The 19,068-nt window shown below is 39.4% G+C and overlaps 1 protein-coding gene and 1 pseudogene across 3 annotated transcripts in view; both read left to right on the top strand.

Moving 5' to 3' along the window:
- TRIP4 (thyroid hormone receptor interactor 4) overlaps nucleotides 1-19,068 on the top strand; it is a 70,937-nt gene that overhangs the window by 21,477 nt on the left and 30,392 nt on the right. For all 3 annotated transcript variants that reach the window (XM_060097190.1, XM_060097188.1, XM_060097189.1), the window contains 4 exons: nucleotides 3,706-3,832; nucleotides 11,703-11,890; nucleotides 15,131-15,255; nucleotides 16,461-16,552. In XM_060097190.1, coding sequence (XP_059953173.1) covers nucleotides 3,706-3,832; nucleotides 11,703-11,890; nucleotides 15,131-15,255; nucleotides 16,461-16,552 — 532 coding nt within the window. The remainder of the gene's footprint in view (nucleotides 1-3,705; nucleotides 3,833-11,702; nucleotides 11,891-15,130; nucleotides 15,256-16,460; nucleotides 16,553-19,068) is intronic.
- Nucleotides 5,078-7,007, top strand: LOC132487533 (eukaryotic translation initiation factor 4B-like; annotated as a pseudogene).

Below are 19,068 nucleotides of genomic sequence, written 5' to 3'. Positions count from 1 at the left end.
AGGTACAGTTTGGGCACAGGGATAGATGAATGAAATGTAATAGAATCTGGAAAGAGACCCATGCGTCTGCATTGTTTGTGTACGGGTGTGTGTCTATAGTTGTGTAAAACTTTTCTAAACAGTAAGGGAAGGATTAAATAAATGATGGGCCATCAGCTTTGAAAAAAATCTACATTAGATCTCTACCTCGAAGCATACTGTGAGAATAAGTTTGACTAAAGAGTTAAATGCAGGGACTTCCCTGGTGGCGCAGTGGTTAAGAATCCGCCTGCCAATGCAGGGGACACGGATTTGATCCCTGGTTCTGGAAGATCTCACATGCCATGGAGCAGCGAAGCCCGTGCGCCACAACTACTGAACCTGCGCACTAGAGCCCGCGGGCCACAACTACTGAGCCAGCATGCCACAACTACTGAAGCCCATGTGCCTAGAGCCTGTGCTCCACAACAGGAGAAGCCACCACAATGAGAAATAAATAAATAAATGTATGTATGTATGTATGTATGTATGTTAAATGCAAGGGAATTTCCTGGCCGTCTAGTGGTTAGGACTCCAAGCTTCTACTGCTGGGGGCCTGGGTTTGATCCCTGGTTGGGGAGGTAAGATCCTGCAAGCCAAGTGGTGTGGCCAAAAAAAAAAAAAACAGAGAAGAAAAGTAAGAGTTAAATGCAAAAGAAATAAAAGGATCAGAAAGAAATAGAATAGTAGAAATTTAGGAGAATATAGTTAATGTCTTGGTATGATTAAATTCTTTCTAAGCAAGATACAAAACCCAGAAGTGAAAAAGACAAAGATATTTTAAATAACATAAAGAAGTACAAGACTGAGAGAAAACATTTTAAACGGTTTTAACAGTTCAAAAGAGCAATATCCATAGTATATAGAGCTGCAAGTTAAAAAGACACATCCAGTAGAAAAATGGGCAAAGGCTAAGAACAGACAATTTACAGGTGAGGAAATACAAATAGCCAATAAACATTTGAAAAGATGCTCAACTATTTATCAGGGAAATGCACATTTTGAAACATAATGTATCATTAAATTATCTGAAATTTATAATTTATAATATTGCATAATCTTTGAGTGTAGGAAAATGGATATGCCCTCTTACTAAGGACGGGAATATTAAAATGTTCAAGTCTCAACACCAGGGGTGAACCCAAATGGAAACTATGGATTTTGGTGATAGTGATGTGTCAATGTAGATTGATTAATTAATAACAAATGTACCTCTCTAGTGAGGGATAGCTGATGATGGTGGGGGGCTGTGCATATGTGAGGGCAGGAGGTAAATGGGAAGTCTCTGAACCTTCCATTCAGATTTGCTGTGAACCTAAAGCTGCTCTAAAAAATAAAGTTTATTGAAAAAAATTTACATCATGGCCAATTTCAAGTTACCAACATGAAGTCACTGAACAGAGTTGAGAAAAGATACACATATTGGCTCTAGTACAGTACTGAAAAGAAAGCATGTGGAGATCTAACTCCATGTTTTGGAAATGGCATACATATCTCTCTGTCTCTGTCTCTCTCTCTCTCTCTCTCTCACACACACACACACACACAGAGAAAACTGGATATTGGTGAATACAGCAATGCTTTCTACATGGCCCAGTCCTCGGTCTTTCTCTTTCATTTGTGGCAAATCCATCACAGAATTTTCCTAATCAGAGGTTATTCTCTCCCTAAAACAAATTCTACCACTAGCTTCAAAATAATTAATTTGTTTTCAACTATTACATATATGCTATTATATGTAATTACATATATTACACAGATATAAAGAAAAAATAAAATTATTTCTGGGTGATGGGTTTAGGAATTTTTCATTTTCTTTCTATTAATTTGCATTTTCTAGTTTTTCTGTAATAAACATTGATTGCTTTTATAGTAAGAAAAATCATTTTTATGTGTAAGAAAAATCATTTTTATGTTCAATAAAAAATGGTACAGCCTTTTAGAAGTGAAATTGGACAGTATCTCAAAATTTAAATTGTGCATATTTTTTGACTTTTTGACACCAGGTGCCAAGACGGTAGTTTCTTCATCTCTTTCTCAACAATTAAAAAAATACATTTGCCATTCTGATACATGAAAAATGGTATTTCATCATAATTTTTATTCACTTTTTTTTTGCTTTGCTTTTGTGCCAGTAAGTCTGAGCATTCTAAAAATGTATTGATTAGCTATTTATATTATTTCTTTTATAGATTCTAGAGTTCTAGATATACTTAACCAGTGTACTATGTCTCAAATCTATTTCCTTCCTTTAGATTCCATCATCCACATCCTATTTTAGACTTGCCTCTTACCTTAAGTTCTTGTTGTTGTTGTTGTTGTTGTTTTTTTTGGTTCATGCCTTTGTTTCTGCTTTTTCCTTGCTTTGGATATCCGTCCTCCCATCTTTGCCTTTCAGATATCTACCTCCCCTTTGAACGTACTTGGTACAACACATGGGGTGATGGGGTAATAACCACCAAATGGATTGTATCTATCTTACAGTAATAATTACATCCTTCCTTGTTTTGTTTATCATCTTTTTTTTTTTTTTTTTTTTTTTTTTTTCTTTTTGCGGTATGTGGGCCTCTCACTGTTGTGGCCTCTCCCGTTGCGGAGCACAGGCTCCGGATGCGCAGGCCCAGCGGCCATGGCTCACGGGCCCAGCCGCTCCGCGGCATATGGGATCCTCCCAGACCGGGGCACGAACCCGTATCCCCTGCATCGGCAGGCGGACTCTTAACCACTGCGCCACCAGGGAGGCCCTGTTTATCATCTTTATAGCTGTCTTAAACCTACCACTTAGATTTAAAGCTACCTGAAGGCAGGAGCCCTGTCCTCCTCCCCTTTTAAGTTGCCTTGTGTATAAGAGGTTCCTAACAAATATCTCTTTAATTGTATTCAAGGTCAGGTTCAGCCTTTCCTACTAGTAGAAGCTTTTCATTATATCGTGCTTTAGAATCATCATCCACAAACATTTGTCAAGCATCTGTCAGGGACATGGAGTACAGCAGCAAGTAATGAAGAGCTGTAGAGCAGAATAAGATATGGTTCCTGCAAGACCTATGTATGATCTCTTACTAACCAGTAGGGTTAGTCCCATAATCTTTAAATTAAATCATCACATTCTTTTATAGGTTGAGAGCCAAATACCCATAGCAAACACCATAGACACTGGATAACATTGGGTATATTTGATGACTTTAAATAGTAAGTGCTACAGGACTTCAGAGAAAGGAATAAGTACTTTTGTTCTGGGCTGGTAGAGGGCCTCCTTAGAAGTTTTGGGCCATGAAGCAAGGATAGACTTCAGATCAGCATGGAAGAGTGGAGAGGGACTGCTGAGTGGGCAGAAGAATAATTGAAGGTGTTGAGAAATAGGCTGCCATAGAATACTCTTCTGTGGGTCAGACTGTTTCTAGGCACCTTTTCTAATCTTGGCATTTCTAATAATCTTGTTAAAGAGGTGAATGAGTGTCTTGTGCCCTACCTATTTTCTTAGTGTTCTGGAACTTTTACCAACTCCTACTCCTTAGGGTTCTTGGAGTGAAGAGAAGGGGAAGTTGGCCGGGGGAGCAGGGAAGGTCATCCATGGACCCCTCTTTGAGTGTCAAGTTTTATTACTGTTGAAGAGTTTTATGTGTGTGCTAAATAAAGATATTCTGAGCATAGGACATTACCAATTATTGCATCCTTTTGTTATCACAGACTAGATGAGGCAATACATGCCATTGCCAATGGAACCTTGAACCAACCACCGACCAAATTGGATAGATCTTCTGAAGAGCCTTTAGGACTTCTGGTGAATCCCAACCTGTACCAGTCCCCTCCCCAGGTTAGTGGACCTTTACTCTAATTGATGATGAGAAAAGTTTGGGCCCAGATATTTCTCCTTTCAAATGTGCCTGTTTCATAGGCTGTAGATACCAGTCTGCTTTCTCAGTACTCCTACCCACCTTATACTCTGACCTAATTTTTCCAGTTTTTTTGCAGCACTTGTGACAAGTTATCATTTGAGTATTTCCCAAAAGAAGGTTTTGTTAAGTACTATAGAGATTTTAAATAATAATCCCATGGTCCTCTTGTTAATGTTCTTTCTCTATCTTTTATAGAATGTGGGTAGTCCCATAGTGTGGTGTTTTAAATTAATACATTAATTCACTTACTCATTGTTGTCATTCATTTTGCCATCAGGTACATTGAGCATCTAATATGTATAATCACAGAAGTAAGTGATCAACCAGACACTGCTTCTATCCTCAAAGAACGCATAGACTAGTAGAGGAAAAGATTACATAGGCAGCTCTAATATTAATAGAAATATAAATAAAGTACAGTGGAAACCCAAAGGAGGGAAGGACAGTTGAGAGGAATAAAAGAGGCTTTTATAGGGAAGCTGGCATTCCTTAAAAGTAGTTATCCAAGAAAATGGTGTTTGGGGATGGTGGGAAAAAAATTCCAATCAGAATTAACTATAGGTATGAGGCGTGGGATACACACACAAACACGTATATACATATATGCAGTTAAACAGTGCAAGGGAGGGTTGGGAGTACTGACCCTCTGCATAGTCGAAAATCTGTGTATTAATTATAGCTGGCCCTCTGTAAAGCAGTTCCACATCCACAGTAGGTTCCACATCTACAGATTCAACCAACTGCCGATCATGTAGTTCTGTAGTATTTACTATTGAAAAAAATCCATGTATAAGTGGACCCACACAGTTCAAACCCGTGTTGCTCAAGGATCAACTACATAGGGAATAGTGAATTTAGACTACCAAGATAGTACTCATAAAAAGGATTATCGGGATTTCCCTGGTGGCGAAGTGGTTAAGACTCCACACTCCCAATGCAGGGGGCCCAGGTTCGATCCCTACTCAGGGAACTAGATCCCACATTGATGCTGCAACTAAGAGTGTGCATGCCACAACTAAGGAGACAACGTGCCGCAACTAAGGAGCCAGCGAGCTGCAACTAAGGAGCCCTCGAGCTGCAACTAAAGAGCCAGCCTGCTGCAACTAAGTTCCGGAGCAACCAAATAAATAAATAACCTTTGCATTCTCTCTCCCTCTCCAAACATGGCGGCCTCAGCAAAAAGGAAGAATAATAAGGGGAAGACTATCTCTGTAACAGACTTCCTGGCTGAGGATAGAGGGACTGGTGGAGGAAGCACCTATGTCCCCAAACCAGTCAGCTGGGCTGATGGAACAGATGACCTAGAAGGAGATGTTTCAACCACTTGGCATAGTAATGATGATGATGTGTATAGGGCATCTCCAATTGACTGTTTCATTCTGCCCACTGCTCCATGGGCTGCTTGGGAACCCAATATCGACCAGAGCTGTCTTCCCAAATCACCACCCTATACTGCTTTTCTAGGGAAACTGCCCTATGATGTGACAGAAGACTCCATTAAGGAATTCTTTAGAGGATTAAGTATCAGTGCAGTGCGTTTACCACATGAATCCAGCAATCCTGAGAGGTTGAAAGGTTTTGGTTATGCTAAGTTTGAGCACCTGGATTCCTTGCTCAGTGCCCTGAGCCTCAATGAAGAGTCTCTAGGTAACAGGAGAATTCGAGTGGACGTTGCTGATCAAGCATAGGATAAAGACAGGGATGATCGTTCTTCTGGCTGAGATAGAAATCGGGATTCGGACAAAACAGATACAGACTGGAGGGCCCGTCCTGCTACAGCTTTGATGACTACCTACCTAGAAGAGGTGATGATAGCTTTGGAGACAGGTATCCAGATCATTATGATTCAGACCGATATCGTGATGGGTATTGGGAGAATTATGGTGATGGCCCACGCCGGGACATGGATCGATACGGGGGCCGAGATCGCTATGATGACCAAGGCAGCAGAGACTATGATAGAGGCTACGATTCCAGGATAGGCAGTGGCAGAAGAGCATTTGGTAGTGGGTACCTTAGGGGTGACGACTACAGAGGAGGCGGGGACCGCTGTGAAGACAGATATGACAGATGAGATGACTGGTCATAAAGCTCCAGAGATGATTACTCTCGGGATCATTATAGGCGTGATGATAGAGGTCCCCCCCAAGGACCCAAACTGAACCTAAAGCCTCGGAGTACTCCTGAGGAAAATGATTCCACTGCTAGCACGTCCCAGTCTAGTCGAGCAGCCTCTATCTTTGGAGGGGCAAAGCCTGTTGACACAGCTGCTAGAGAACGAGAAGTAGAAGAGCGGCTACAGAAGGAACAGGGGAAACCGCAGCGTCAGCTGGATGAGCCAAAACTAGAACGACAGCCTCGGGAGAGACACCCAAGCTGGCGAAGTGAAGAAACTCGGGAACGGGAACGGTCGAGGACAGGAAGTGAGTCATCACAGACGGGGACCTCAGCCACATCTGGCAGAAATGCATGAAGGAGACTGAGAAGTCTCTAGAAAATGAAACACCCCAATAAAGAGGAAGACTGTCAGTCTCCAACTTCTAAGCCTCCCAAATCTAAATAGCCTCTAAAGGTAATGCCAGCCCCTCCACCAAAGGAGAATGCTTGGGTGAAGCGAAGTTCTAACCCTCCTGCTCGATCTCAGAGCTCAGACACAGAGCAGCAGTCCCCTACAAGTGGTGGAGGGAAAGTAGTTCCAGCTCAACCATCTGAGGAAGGACCAGTAAGGAAAGATGAAAATAAAGTAGATGAGGTGAGTACCCCAAAAGGCCAAAGTGGAAATTCCAGCCGTGGTCCAGGAGATGGAGGGAACAAAGACCACTGGAAGGAGTCAGATAGGAAAGATGGCAAAAAAGATCAAGACTCCAGATCTGCACTTGAGCCAAAGAAAGCTGAAGAAAATCCAGCCTCTAAGTTCAGTTCTGCAAGCAAGTATGCTGCTCTTGCCATTGATGGTGAAGATGAAAATGAGGGAGAAGATTACACCGAATAGACCTCTGCATTCTGTGCTTTCTCCTAGTCTCTCACCACCCTGGAACATTCGAGAGCAAATCAAACCTCCATCCAGACAAGACAAAATAAAACTCACCGTCTCCTGGAGACCTTTCTTAACTTTTTTTTTTTTTTAAAAGAAACAAAGTGAAATTCTTTTGCATGCTGCTGCAGCCTTTAAAGTATTGAACTAACTGGAGAATCACCAGTGTAGCCAGAGAGACGTACAGCTTTTAATGCTGTACGTTTAAAGTTGTGGTGCGTTTTTATGACACGTGCAGTTGCCTGTGTGATTAGTGCCTGGGGCCTCCGTTTAGCAAAATGGCAGTGATAGTGATGCAGTGTCTGGAATCTGATTGGGCAGCAGGCAGGTATAAGGAAGAGTGTGGGGTTTCTACCTTTAATTCTTATTATCCAGTTATGGCATACATGAATTCTCAAACATTATCTGAATAAATTCTCCATCCTCGGCAAGGTAGGTTTAGTCTCTGATGTTGTTTTAGTCTCCAGGAGGCTGCCAGCCCCTCCTCTTATTTAATTCTGAGTTACTAGGGCCAGCCTATGGGGGAGTTCCTTCATTTGTACCCCCCAGGGGGCTAGGTGGGAGTGAGTCTAAAGGCCACTGAAGACTAGGACTGTTTGGTGACCTAAATGAATGGGAAAATCATGGTTTGAAAAGAAGCTTGGGGATTTGATGAATTATTTTGCACCAGTAATAGGGAAAATGGTATGACCTCCAGTAAACACATAATCATTTACCTCCTGGAGCAGGAAACACTTAGGGGTTGTGGGAATTCCCAGGTCTTTTATGTGTCCTGGTTTCACCCTTTCTTAAACACTATCCCTTCTGAAAGTTCAAATATATCCATATTCTGTTGAAATCTTGAAGCTTTAAAAATTTAGACTCTTGTCATCGTCTTATGTTCCTCATGCTACTCTTTCCTGTTACCTTCCCACAGGCAGCTTCTGCGTAAGTCACATACTTGACCTCCTAAGCATCCTCTAGAGCCCCTGGGAGCTGTTCAATGAGGAATCATCATTGCTTTTTCTCAAGCAAATCTTGGCTCCTTCATGTTTTGACACTCACTCCTTCCCTCCAGCCATTCATGCTCCTGCTGCTTTGACCCCTTTGACACCTCAGAAAACTTTAGAATTACCAGTCTTAGGTGGTGAGCGAGGTTGGTTAAATTGGGAGCCTTTCTTACAACCTTGATTGGGGTTTGGGGAGCTTTTTAAAAAACAAAAGTTTCCTTATCTCCAAGTGAAATCCCACACCAATGTTTGGATTTATAATGTGGCCTAGACCAATGTGTGGTTTTTTTGGTTCTGTTTTTTTTTTTAGCATCCCTTGAGAGAATAAATGATAATGGAGAAGAACATTTCACAAGGTCCTGGCTTCTCTTGCAACACAGTAGCTTTACTTGCCTGCTTTTATGTGCACCTTGGTACTGTCAGCTCAACAGATGGTGTCCTTACAGGCAATATTGGTACCTGCAGAGAAAAGACATCTTGGTCTCTTCTTGCATCAGTCCTAGGTTAGACCCTTTACAGCCGTGCAGGGGTGTTGGTTTATGAGTGCTGCAGCAGTGAGCATAATGAATCATTTACCCAGTGGACATAAAAGACACACCAAGTGAGGTAACTTTAAATAATTGGCTTGGAGTGCCTAGTAGCTAGGAAGTGGCTTTTAGAGATACCCAAGTTTGAGAGGGTATTTTTTTTTTAAACCATTTGCTATAGCTGATGAAAAAGTAGGGTTTGCTCTCTTCATGTCTGCTCCTTCCAAATAGATGTGTCCAAAAAAGCTGTTTTTTCCCCCATTCCTCTACCCTGCCACCCTGTTAAAACAAACAGGGATTTATGACCCACTCCTCAATACATGTAAAATTTGTACAAAAATATCTTCTATGAAAGTGATTTGTAATCTATAGACTTCATACCTGGGAGAGGTCTTGAGATGTAAAATCCCATCCTTTAGGTTGTGGGGTTTTTTGTTTTCTCCAAACAAATCTGATCTTTAAAGTTCAAAATAAATTAAATAAATATTTTAAAAAGGGATTATCATGAGAAATGGAGTAGTTAGGTAGATAGAGTCAGATCACTAAAGAGTTAAGTGTTTAGCTAGGAAGATTTCACATTTTTATTTTGTAAATAAATGTGAATCATAGAATGTTCTTGAGCAGAGAGATGCAATCAGAGCAGTGCTTTAGGGAGTTTAACTGGAGATACTCATTCAGCACTGTATACGTGCCAGGTTCTTTGCTAGGTGCTGGGAAATTAAAAGGTAAGAGCCCTTGAAGTTTTTAAGGACTTCAAATTTAGTGGGAAGATGTGTTTGAATACAAAGAATTTCAGTTCCTTAAGATAATTGCTATGATAGACACATGTCATGGATACAATAGGAGTTTAGGAGAGAGATTATAAACTCACAGAGGAGTCACAAAAGAAATGGTTTTTGAGAGGAGACTTAAGGGATGAGTAGGAATTTCCAAGCAGACAAATTTGGGGAGGGAATTCTAGGTAGGTGATATAACATGTAGAAAGGCTCAGCAGCTTGAGAGCATTGTAGGTTGGGAGAACCACAAGTAATTAAATACTGTTAGAAATTAAACTGCGCTAGTAAGTGTATTAGTTTCCTAGGGCAGCCATAACAAAATACCACAGCTGGTTGGCTTATGACAGCAAATTTATTCTCTCACAGTTCTCAACACTGAAATCAAGGTGTTGGCAGGGCCATACGCCCTCCGAATGTCTATGGGAGAACGCTTCCTTGCCTCTTTGGGGTTCTGATGGCCCCAGGCATCCCTTGGTTTACAGCTGCATAGCTTTACTCTGCCTTTGTCTTTACATGGACTTTTTCCCTGTATGTCTTTGTCTCTGTGTGTTTTCTCCTTTTATATGGATATCAGTCACTGTATTGGAGTCCACCCTAATCCAGTATGACTTTATCTTAACTTGATTACATCTGTTTCCAAAGAAGGTCAATTTCACAGGTTCTGGGAGGACATAAATTTGGGACGGATGCTACTCAACCCAGTATAGCAGGTAACATCTTACCATGAAAGTCCTTATGTCTCATGCTAAGGAGTTTAGTTTTATTCTACAGTAGGCAAGGAAGAGTCCTTGAAGAACTTTAGCAGACAATTGGCATGACTTCCATGCCTATGTAGAGAATGGATTAGAGGGAAGACTACGACAGAAGCAGGGAAATTGCTAGGAAGATTATTGCAGTAGGGACTTCCCTGGTGGTCCAGTGATTAAGAATCCACGCTTCCAGTGCATGGGGCACAGGTTTGATCCCTGGTCGGGGAACTAAGATCGCACATGCCACGTGACCATAAAACAGGTTATTGCGGTAGCACAGTGGGAAGATGAGGGCCCAATTTAGTGTTGCAGTTAGTAAGGCAGTAGAGAGTTACTTAGAGGCTAAAAATGGAGATGAGACTAGTTAGCAGGCTCTAATATAATGTTATTGAAAGACAGTAAGATTAAGTTAGGAAAGTAGCTGTGAAGTAGAAAAACAGGTAGTATAAACAAGAACTGTAATAGAGATAGAACAGACAATTTGGGCCTCGGGATTGTTCATACACCAACAGTTTTATGAAATCACCTATTTCCCCTGTAATGGATCAGTTCTGCCTCTGTGTTCCCACTTAAGGACTTAAATCCCTGTGTAGTATTTACTCAAATCTGCTTTATGTTTTAGAATTATTTATGTGTCTGTCTTCTCATAGGATTGTAAGTTCCTTGAAAGCAAGAACCATATCTTTTTTTATATTTTATATGTCTCCCTACTTTATATGCTTTTCACATATACTGAGTTAAATAGTCAGTAAATGTTTGTGTTTTTTTAAGCTATGACACAATTGATTACAGTCATAAAATTTTATTGCAGAAGGATTCTTAGAGATTCATTTAGTCCAACTCCATCATTTTACAGTTGAGAAAACTGAAACCTTTAGGGGTTAAATGATTGCTTAGAGTCTCTAGCCTACCATTCTAGTATTTTTGTTTTCCCTATAAATTATTAAATAAAACATCAAAAAATTAACACAACTAACTCTAAACCTCATCATCCTAATAGAGCCTTTTTTAAAAAGAAATAGATTTCAGAACACTCAGTCTTCTTGCTCTGGAAGAAATGTTACCCTTTGTCATTCTCTGACTGAACTACTGCCAAGACTCTTTAGTCTCCTGTAATTATCTGTACCCTGTAATTTTGTGTTCTCTTTACATGATGGGAGCCTTGTTTCAGTAGTGCTTCATCCTGTCTTTTGGGGGACAAGTTGTTCATTTCAGGATAAGAGAATACTTCATGCATCCAATAGTCAGAACTGCTGCCCCCGAAAGCATCTGTTTGGCTTTATCATGGTAACAGTATGTGACCCTGTCCCTTAAGCACATGAAGAATGTATGGACCAAAATGTTGAACCTTCATTTGGCTGATAGAATTATATTGGGAAATTGTCCAATACGGATCATTAATCATTTTAAAGTGGAAATAATTACAGACCAGTTATTTGGTCTGATGGTTGCTGGAATTAGGAAGCTGTGTGTGGAGAATTCAACATTATCTATCCTTTAAGATGGGACCATGTTATCATACCTGGGACTCCTACTGAATTTATACCTTCTGTACCTTTTTTGACCCTGTTTCTGACAAAGATGGGATACATTTTTCTAAGAGAATGTTTCCAGTACGATTCATTAATATTAGAATTCATCTCATTTTGTATACCTACCCCAGATTTTTCCCTTGTCAGACAAAATTATATGTTTGGTTTCTTTCCTGTATAGTGGATAGATCAGACGGGTGCAGCCTCACAGAAGAAGGCTTTCCATTCAGCAGGATCAGGACTAGAGTTCAGCTCATGTCGGCATCAGTTTCGAATCCAGGACCAAGAATTTCAGGAAGGCTTTGATGGTGGCTGGTGCCTCTCTATGCATCAGCCTTGGGCTTCTCTGCTTGTCAGAGGGATTAAAAGGTAAGGGCAGAAATGAGGCGGACTTCCCTGGAGGTCCAGTGGTTAAGACTACGTACTTCCATTGCAGGGGGCGTGGGTTCGACCAGGGAACTAAGATCCCACATGCCATGCGGTGCAGCCAAAAAATAAAAAATTTTTTTAAAAAAAGGACAGAAATGAATCTTGGAAGATTTTACATAAACTTGATATAGAATTATGGACTGGAATTCATCTGGGAGGACATAAATTTGGGACGGATGCTACTCAACCCAGTATGGCAGGTAACACCTTACCATGAAAGTAATCTAGCGGTGATTTATAATACTCTGCAGCACATAGAACTTTAAGCAGTGTATTCATGTTATGGACTTGTTCTTTACTGAATAGCTTAAAAAAGAACTGAGGTTAGAAGGACTAAGGATCCTAGTCATAATAAAGAATAGAACATAAGTTTTTTCATCTTTGGAAGGAAGTCTATTGAGAAAACTTCTCTTGGCTTTGCCTTTGTACAATAATATATCACTCAGCAACCTTAATGGTTTGATCCTATGGGAAATTCAAAGTTTTTATGCCTATTTATTAGTTTTTTAAAGACACCAGCCTAACTGTGATTTTGTTTTTCTATCTATACATCTGTCTTTTAATCTGAGTAACCATATTGAGAAGCTATTTTACCACAAATTCCTTTTCTACAAAAAGTGGGGGAAGTAGTGAGGGATAAGTAGAGGTATTATAAAGTTAAGTCGTTGTACATGTTGTACTATTGTTGTACTATTCCATGGTTTCATATGTTTCTTCTCAATGCAACTTTTAAAAACTAGTTCTTTCCTTTGCTTTTATAAATGTAAATAGAAAATTGATAAATACAGAAAAGCAGCTAGATAAAGAGATAACATCTATAATTCTACCACCTAGAAACAGCTACCATTAGCATTTTGGAGTATTTATTTATATTCTTTTTCCTGTGCAAATTGTTACATAATGAGGTCATAATATATATTTACGTTTATGTTTTTCTTCTTTCACTTATCATTACATGTTCGTTTTCCCTTGTTTTCTCAGTTTTATTGAGATATAATTGATATATAACATCATCAGGGTGTACAATATAATGATTACATATATATGTATATATTGCAAAAATGATCACCACAATAAATTTGGTTAACATCATCACCTTGCATAGTTACAAATTTTTTGTTTCTTGTGATGAGAACTTTTAAGATCTAGTCTCTTAGCAACTTTCAACTATACAATACAGTATTGTTAACTGTAGTCACCGTGCTGTACATTACATCCCCAGAATTTATTTATCTTATAATTAGAAGTTTGTACCTTTTGACTACCTTCATCCAGTCTGTTCTCCATATTTATGAGTTTGTTTTTTTCAGATTCCACATGTAAGATCATAAAGTATTTATCTTTCTCTGACTTATTTCACTTAGCATAATACTTCAAGGTTGATCCATATTGCTGCAAATGGCAAGATTTCATTTTCTTTTATAGCTGAATAATCTTCATCCATTTTCTTTATCCATCCATTCACTGATGGACATTTACATGATGTCCATGTTTTGGCTATTGTAAATAATGCTGCAACGAATGTGTGGATGCAGATACCTCTTTTTTCCTTCTTATTTTATCTCTTAGAATTTTATATCCCTGGAAGTGTCCTAACTCATAACAATAATAATGCCTTACGTATTTATATTTAAATAGAATTTTACAGTTTTCAAAGCAGTAGCTGTATTGAAGTAGATCAGACCAGTATTATTACAATCTTGAACACCTAAGCAGGCAAAGGCAAGGGAGCTTGCTATGAATTACAAAGCTAGTTAGTGGCAGAGATGGAACTAGAGTTCAGGTTTTCAGAGTGCTTTTTCCACTCTTACTTTGTAAGCCCCAGTCATTTCTCTATTTCCTGAAAGAAAATTTATTATCAGAATTTAGGAACAATCATTTCTACTTTGGTGGTTTCCATGGTTAGTTGAGATTTGCCTCCTTCGTGAAGGTGTGTTACCATTTTTCTCCCCTCTTCAAGGTCAGGCTTTCTTTGGCTCCTAAGTGTTTCATAATCCATGTATGTAGTGGCATTACAACAAGTGTATGTGAATCTGCTTCTGCTCCAGGGCACCTGGGCCCTCAGATGTCTATTCTTCTCATTCAGTTCTCTGCAGTTGAGGTGTCTTCCTTTTCCAAAGTAGAAAACTAAACAGCTTGCTTTCTGCAGAGGGAATCAGAATGTTTACATTTCTCTCGTCCTGTTTTGGATCTGTGTTATCCAGATTTTCTCACTGAAAAGAACAGGATGAACAGCATCCAGCCCACAATCACTAATCCCACAGAAAGAAAGTGGGTGGTTCTGCCACATTTGTGAGAACGTTTTCCCAGTAACCCTGTGGCTCATTTGGTGTAGAGGGAGAAATATATTGATTAATTCCTCATTTATTGAGTACGCACTGTGTGCCTGTACTCTTCCAATTCATCTATATTGGAAAACTAAGGGTATGAGAAATTCCGTTTCCCATTATAAGGCAAGTATAATAGGGTTATATTATCAAGCTACTTTATTTCATTTTGTAGGAACTAAAGGAGAAACATCTTTTTGTAATCCTTGGAAAGTAGGCAGCAATACATTCTCTTGATTGCATTTTGTTATTCTACTTAAAGATTCTTTCAGACTAGGTAACGGGTTGTTTAATTATCTGCAAAGAACATAACCCTTTATAAAATACTTAGAAAATATAAATGAATGGTTGCAATTTAGAGTAAAGATGATAAGCATTTTTATTTACTTAAATTCTATTAAATAGTAATTATGAAAGTACTATTCTTAGGGAGTTATGTGTGGGTGAGGATTTTTCTGTCAGGTTGGAGAACAATGAACAAAATCTTTCATGACTCAAAGGCAAGGATTTTCATTTTTGTGGGACAACTTGGATGCCTTGAAAATAGAAGATTTGGATTGTAGAAGTCCCAAGGCTAGTGAAAGCTTCATTTCTGAGTTACAGAGATCAAGTAAAAAAATAGGAACTGAGAGAGATGAATTGCCTTTGTTCCGATGATGGGGAAAACTAGAGAACAGGGTTTATACTCAAGTGAAAGGTATTGTAGGAAAAATGTTTTTTTACGAAAAATACCCTTTTTGGTGAGGTATCATCTATAGATCTCTTGGTTCAACTGGATAATTTGCTGTACGTTATAAGATCTTCCAAGACACTAAAATTTAGATTCTTTCCACTAAATTTGTATTTGTTTAAGGGTGGAGGGCAGAAGCTGGTACACCCCACATAGAGGACGACTTTGGATAGCAGCCACAGCCAAAAGACCCTCTCCTCAAGAAGTTTCAGAACTCCAGACTACATATCTTCTCCTTCGTGGGAAAGGTAACGGCCATGTATTCTTCTAATTTAGTCTTACTTTGTGGAGAGAAGTCATTGATGTTCATCTTCTTTACCTCCTTCTTCCTGTGGCTTTTCTGTGGTTTTTTTTTTTTTTTTTTGGCTGAAAGGGACTTTAAACTTTGTGTTTGTTTGTTTGTTTAGTAGCAAATCATGGACAGCTGTTCAAAACATTAATTCACCAAACAGCACAAATAAAAATATCCATTCCCAACACCAGAAATCAACCAACTAGTCTTAATTTTCTACATTTTTTTATCATGAGAGTAAAATAACTACTGTAAATTCTGAGATCTTTAGATTGGGAAGAACAACCGCAAATAAAACTTTTTATTATTGGGAGTGACTCAAATAGACATCTGCTATAGGATTTGGACAGATCAAAGTTGGTTGACTTAAGCAGTGAGTTTTGACAGTCACCCCCAACAGTCAGTTTGGATCCTAAAAAACACTTCTGACCCTTGGATGTCTTGGCTTCCTTCCTCTTATTCAGCCCATACAGTAGTTTTGAAGGTAAAATGAGAGGATAATTACAGAACCACCTTTAAAAGTTAAGAAACCAAGCTTTAGGAATCAAAAGTGTATGTTTCCTTAAAAATGCATTTCTGTTTTGACTGGTATGACTGGGTTCTTTTATTTATTTTATTATTATTATTATTATTTGGGAGGATGTGCACCTGCAGCATTCAGGATCTTAGTTCCCTGACCAGGGATCAAGCCCACGCCCTCTGCAGTGGAAGTGCAGAGTCTTAACCACTGGACCACCAGGGAAGTCCCTGGGTTCTTTTAAATTCACGTTTTGACATTCTTATGTTTCTTAACTGCATTTTTATGTTTTTCTCTTGATACCTCAAGCTTGTTTCCAGAACCCATCACCACCAAGCTCTAGTCTGATCCAGTTGGGTATAGTGGAATTAATTTGTTTCGAGTGAAGTTGTGGGGTCCTTGAACATCAATGGTATGAGGCTAATTTTCCTATAGTTTAGGATGTGGATAGTGGACTAAGCCAGCTACTCACTAAATGTTTTGCTAAAATACAAACAGTTGTGCCAAGTAAAAAGCCTCATTGTTTTCCTCATGTCCATAAATAGATAATAGAGAAAGTGATTCGTTCAGAATTGAAGACAGATTTGTCAGTTCCAGGGTCACAAAGAAGAAATTTATGTAATCCTTCGTTATTCTCGATTTAGATGTGGAATTTCCCAATGACTATCCATCAGGTTGTCTTCTGGGCTGTGTGGACCTAACTGACTGCTTGTCCCAGAAGCAATTTAAGAATCAGGTGAGTAAAGAGTATTTCTCTGGGACAGATGCTTTGTTTGCCACAGTAGCTGACCTGTAGATCCTTCAACTCAGAGTATCCTGTAGATAGTAAGGAGCTAGAAACTGAATTTAGACATGTTTGGAGAATCTTCTAAGGAGGGAATATTAGGGAGAGAAAAGACCATGGGAGAAATGGAAAAAATTTAGTGATGCTTTGGTTCCTAGAGTGTGGAGGACTGGTACATATACATTTCTGCCTAAAAAGCTATTGCCATAATCCAGCTAATAGTGTAGAGTCCTCATCCCTTAATAAAACTTCTGCTCTTGGCAAAAAAATCCTTCATTATTCCTTGAATTATTTCAATTAGGTAGTGGGAATGGTAGAATTTGTTACTACTTACTCTGGAACGTTTGGTCCAGACCAGAGAATTCATGAAAGACAAGTATGTTTGAACTCTGATTGCCTGGACCATGCCAGCTTTGGGTGTGTGTGTGTGTTTGTATGTACATATTGTATATATGTATTTTTATTTATTTTGATTACTGAAGATTGAACTGATGTAACTAGAGTACATTTTTGAACAGCAGAGGGAGCTGAAGGACTTTAGCTTAATTGGAAAATTCTTGAAATTTAGAGCCTTATGTTTAGTCTAGCAGGAATCCAAAGTGGGAAAGTCCATCCTTAAAGCCTAAAAAGTCTTACCTAACAGTATGGTTTTCCTGTTTTTTGAACAGTTACTTTACGCAATAGCGGTTCCATCACTGTGCTTAAGAACATATTCTTCAGCTTAATTTTCTCAGTAAATTCTTTGCTTTGCAGACTCTTCTGTGCCTTCCATTACTGCTATTAGTGTCTACTTTTTTTTAAATAGGTGTATTTATTTATTTATTTATTTATTTATTTATTTATTTATTTATGGCTGCATTAGGTCTTCGTTGCTGCACGCAGGCTTTCTCTCGTTGCGGTGAGCGGAGCCTACTCTTCGTTGCGGTGTGCAGGCCTCTCGTTGCAGTGGCTTCTCTTGTCGCTTAGCATGGGCTCCAGACACGCGGGCTTCAGTAGTTGTGGCTCACAGGCCTAGCTGCTCCGCGGCATGTGGGATCCTCCCAGACCAGGGCTTGAATCCGTGTCCCCTGCATTAGCAGGCAGATTCTCAACCACTGTGCCACCAGGGAAGCCCTGCAGGCAGATTCTTAACCACTGCGCCACCAGGGAAGTCCCAGTGTCTGCTTTAAAAAAACAAAACAAAACAAAATACTATTCCCATCCATCTCACTCCCTCTGTTCGTTCCTCACGGGTTTTAGCCAGTAATTATTATCCCTCTAGTTTTCTGTCTCTCTCTCTCTCTCTTTTTTTTTTTATGCCGCGCCGTGTGGCATGCATGATCTTAGTTCCCCGACCAGGGATCTGCACTGGGAGCACAGTCTTAACCACTGGACCACCAGGGAAGTCCCTCTAGTTTTCTGTCTTTCATTTGCTTGTGGATTGCCTCCTCAGCCCTTTTCTGATTACTTTATGTATATAAGTACAGTGCTTGCGTTTTGGACTTTATGTATATGAGTACAGTGCTTGCGTTTTGGTGTGAATTTTGTGTGTTTTTTTAAATATCTTTATTGGAGTATAATTGCTTTACAATGGTGTGTTAGTTTCTGCTGTATAACAAAGTGTGAATTTTGACTCTGACCCTTTTGTTCTGCTCTTAGTACCTGATCTAGACCGAGGCAAAAGTGTAAATACATGGAGGCCCTTTGTTTTCCACACCCTTATGCCTATTCTGTCTATCTATGGACCTTTTGCTGATTTTTTTCAATGTCTTCTTTCCTCTCCTCCCTTTTTTTCATTCTAGAAGTAATAATTGTAAAAATTCCTTACATTGGTGTAGGCTTTACAGTTTCAGAGACTCATGAAGAGCTTAGTATCACTTGATGTATTATACTTTCTTATGAGGATATTTGCATTCTAAAAGAGAACCCAGGAGCATCTGGCAGTGTGGGTGGTGTTTTGGCCAGGGGCCTTCCCCTACTTTCTCATTTGTTGATCAAGCAGACCACCACTTGATACGAGGTCAAATGAATTCAATTTCTAGGCAGTTAAACAATCTTCTTTCTGCCACAAATTTGTGTTGAGAAGGGTAGGGGGCTGTAATCCTAATCTATAGAGTACCACAAGGCTTATGGGAATTAGAAATATAATTAACAAAACAAATCTTTTTGGTTTCTCAAGGGTACCTCTCTTTCAGGTCAGCATGATACTCCTACCTGAGCTTATATTCTGTCTTTTATCCTGAGGATGCTGAGGGCAGCACATAGAAGTGTAGGAATCCTCCCATATGCTCCCAGCTGGAGGTCCTGGCAACTCTTCATGAATTTCCCTGATGTGTATGACATTAGAATATCCTAAAATGCCAAAAGCCACGAGGTTTCATCAAACAGGAGCCCCATATCCATTTTCCCTATGGTCAGCTTTTCTGTGGCTTTTCCCCATTGTTTCTTTTCTGTGTTTGAGAGTAGCACATGAATGTATTCAGAATTGA

Source organism: Mesoplodon densirostris, chromosome 4 (assembly GCF_025265405.1).
Source record: "Mesoplodon densirostris isolate mMesDen1 chromosome 4, mMesDen1 primary haplotype, whole genome shotgun sequence".
In the NCBI taxonomy this organism is placed as follows: domain Eukaryota; kingdom Metazoa; phylum Chordata; class Mammalia; order Artiodactyla; family Ziphiidae; genus Mesoplodon; species Mesoplodon densirostris.
This window is presented reverse-complemented; position numbering and strand designations above follow the sequence as displayed.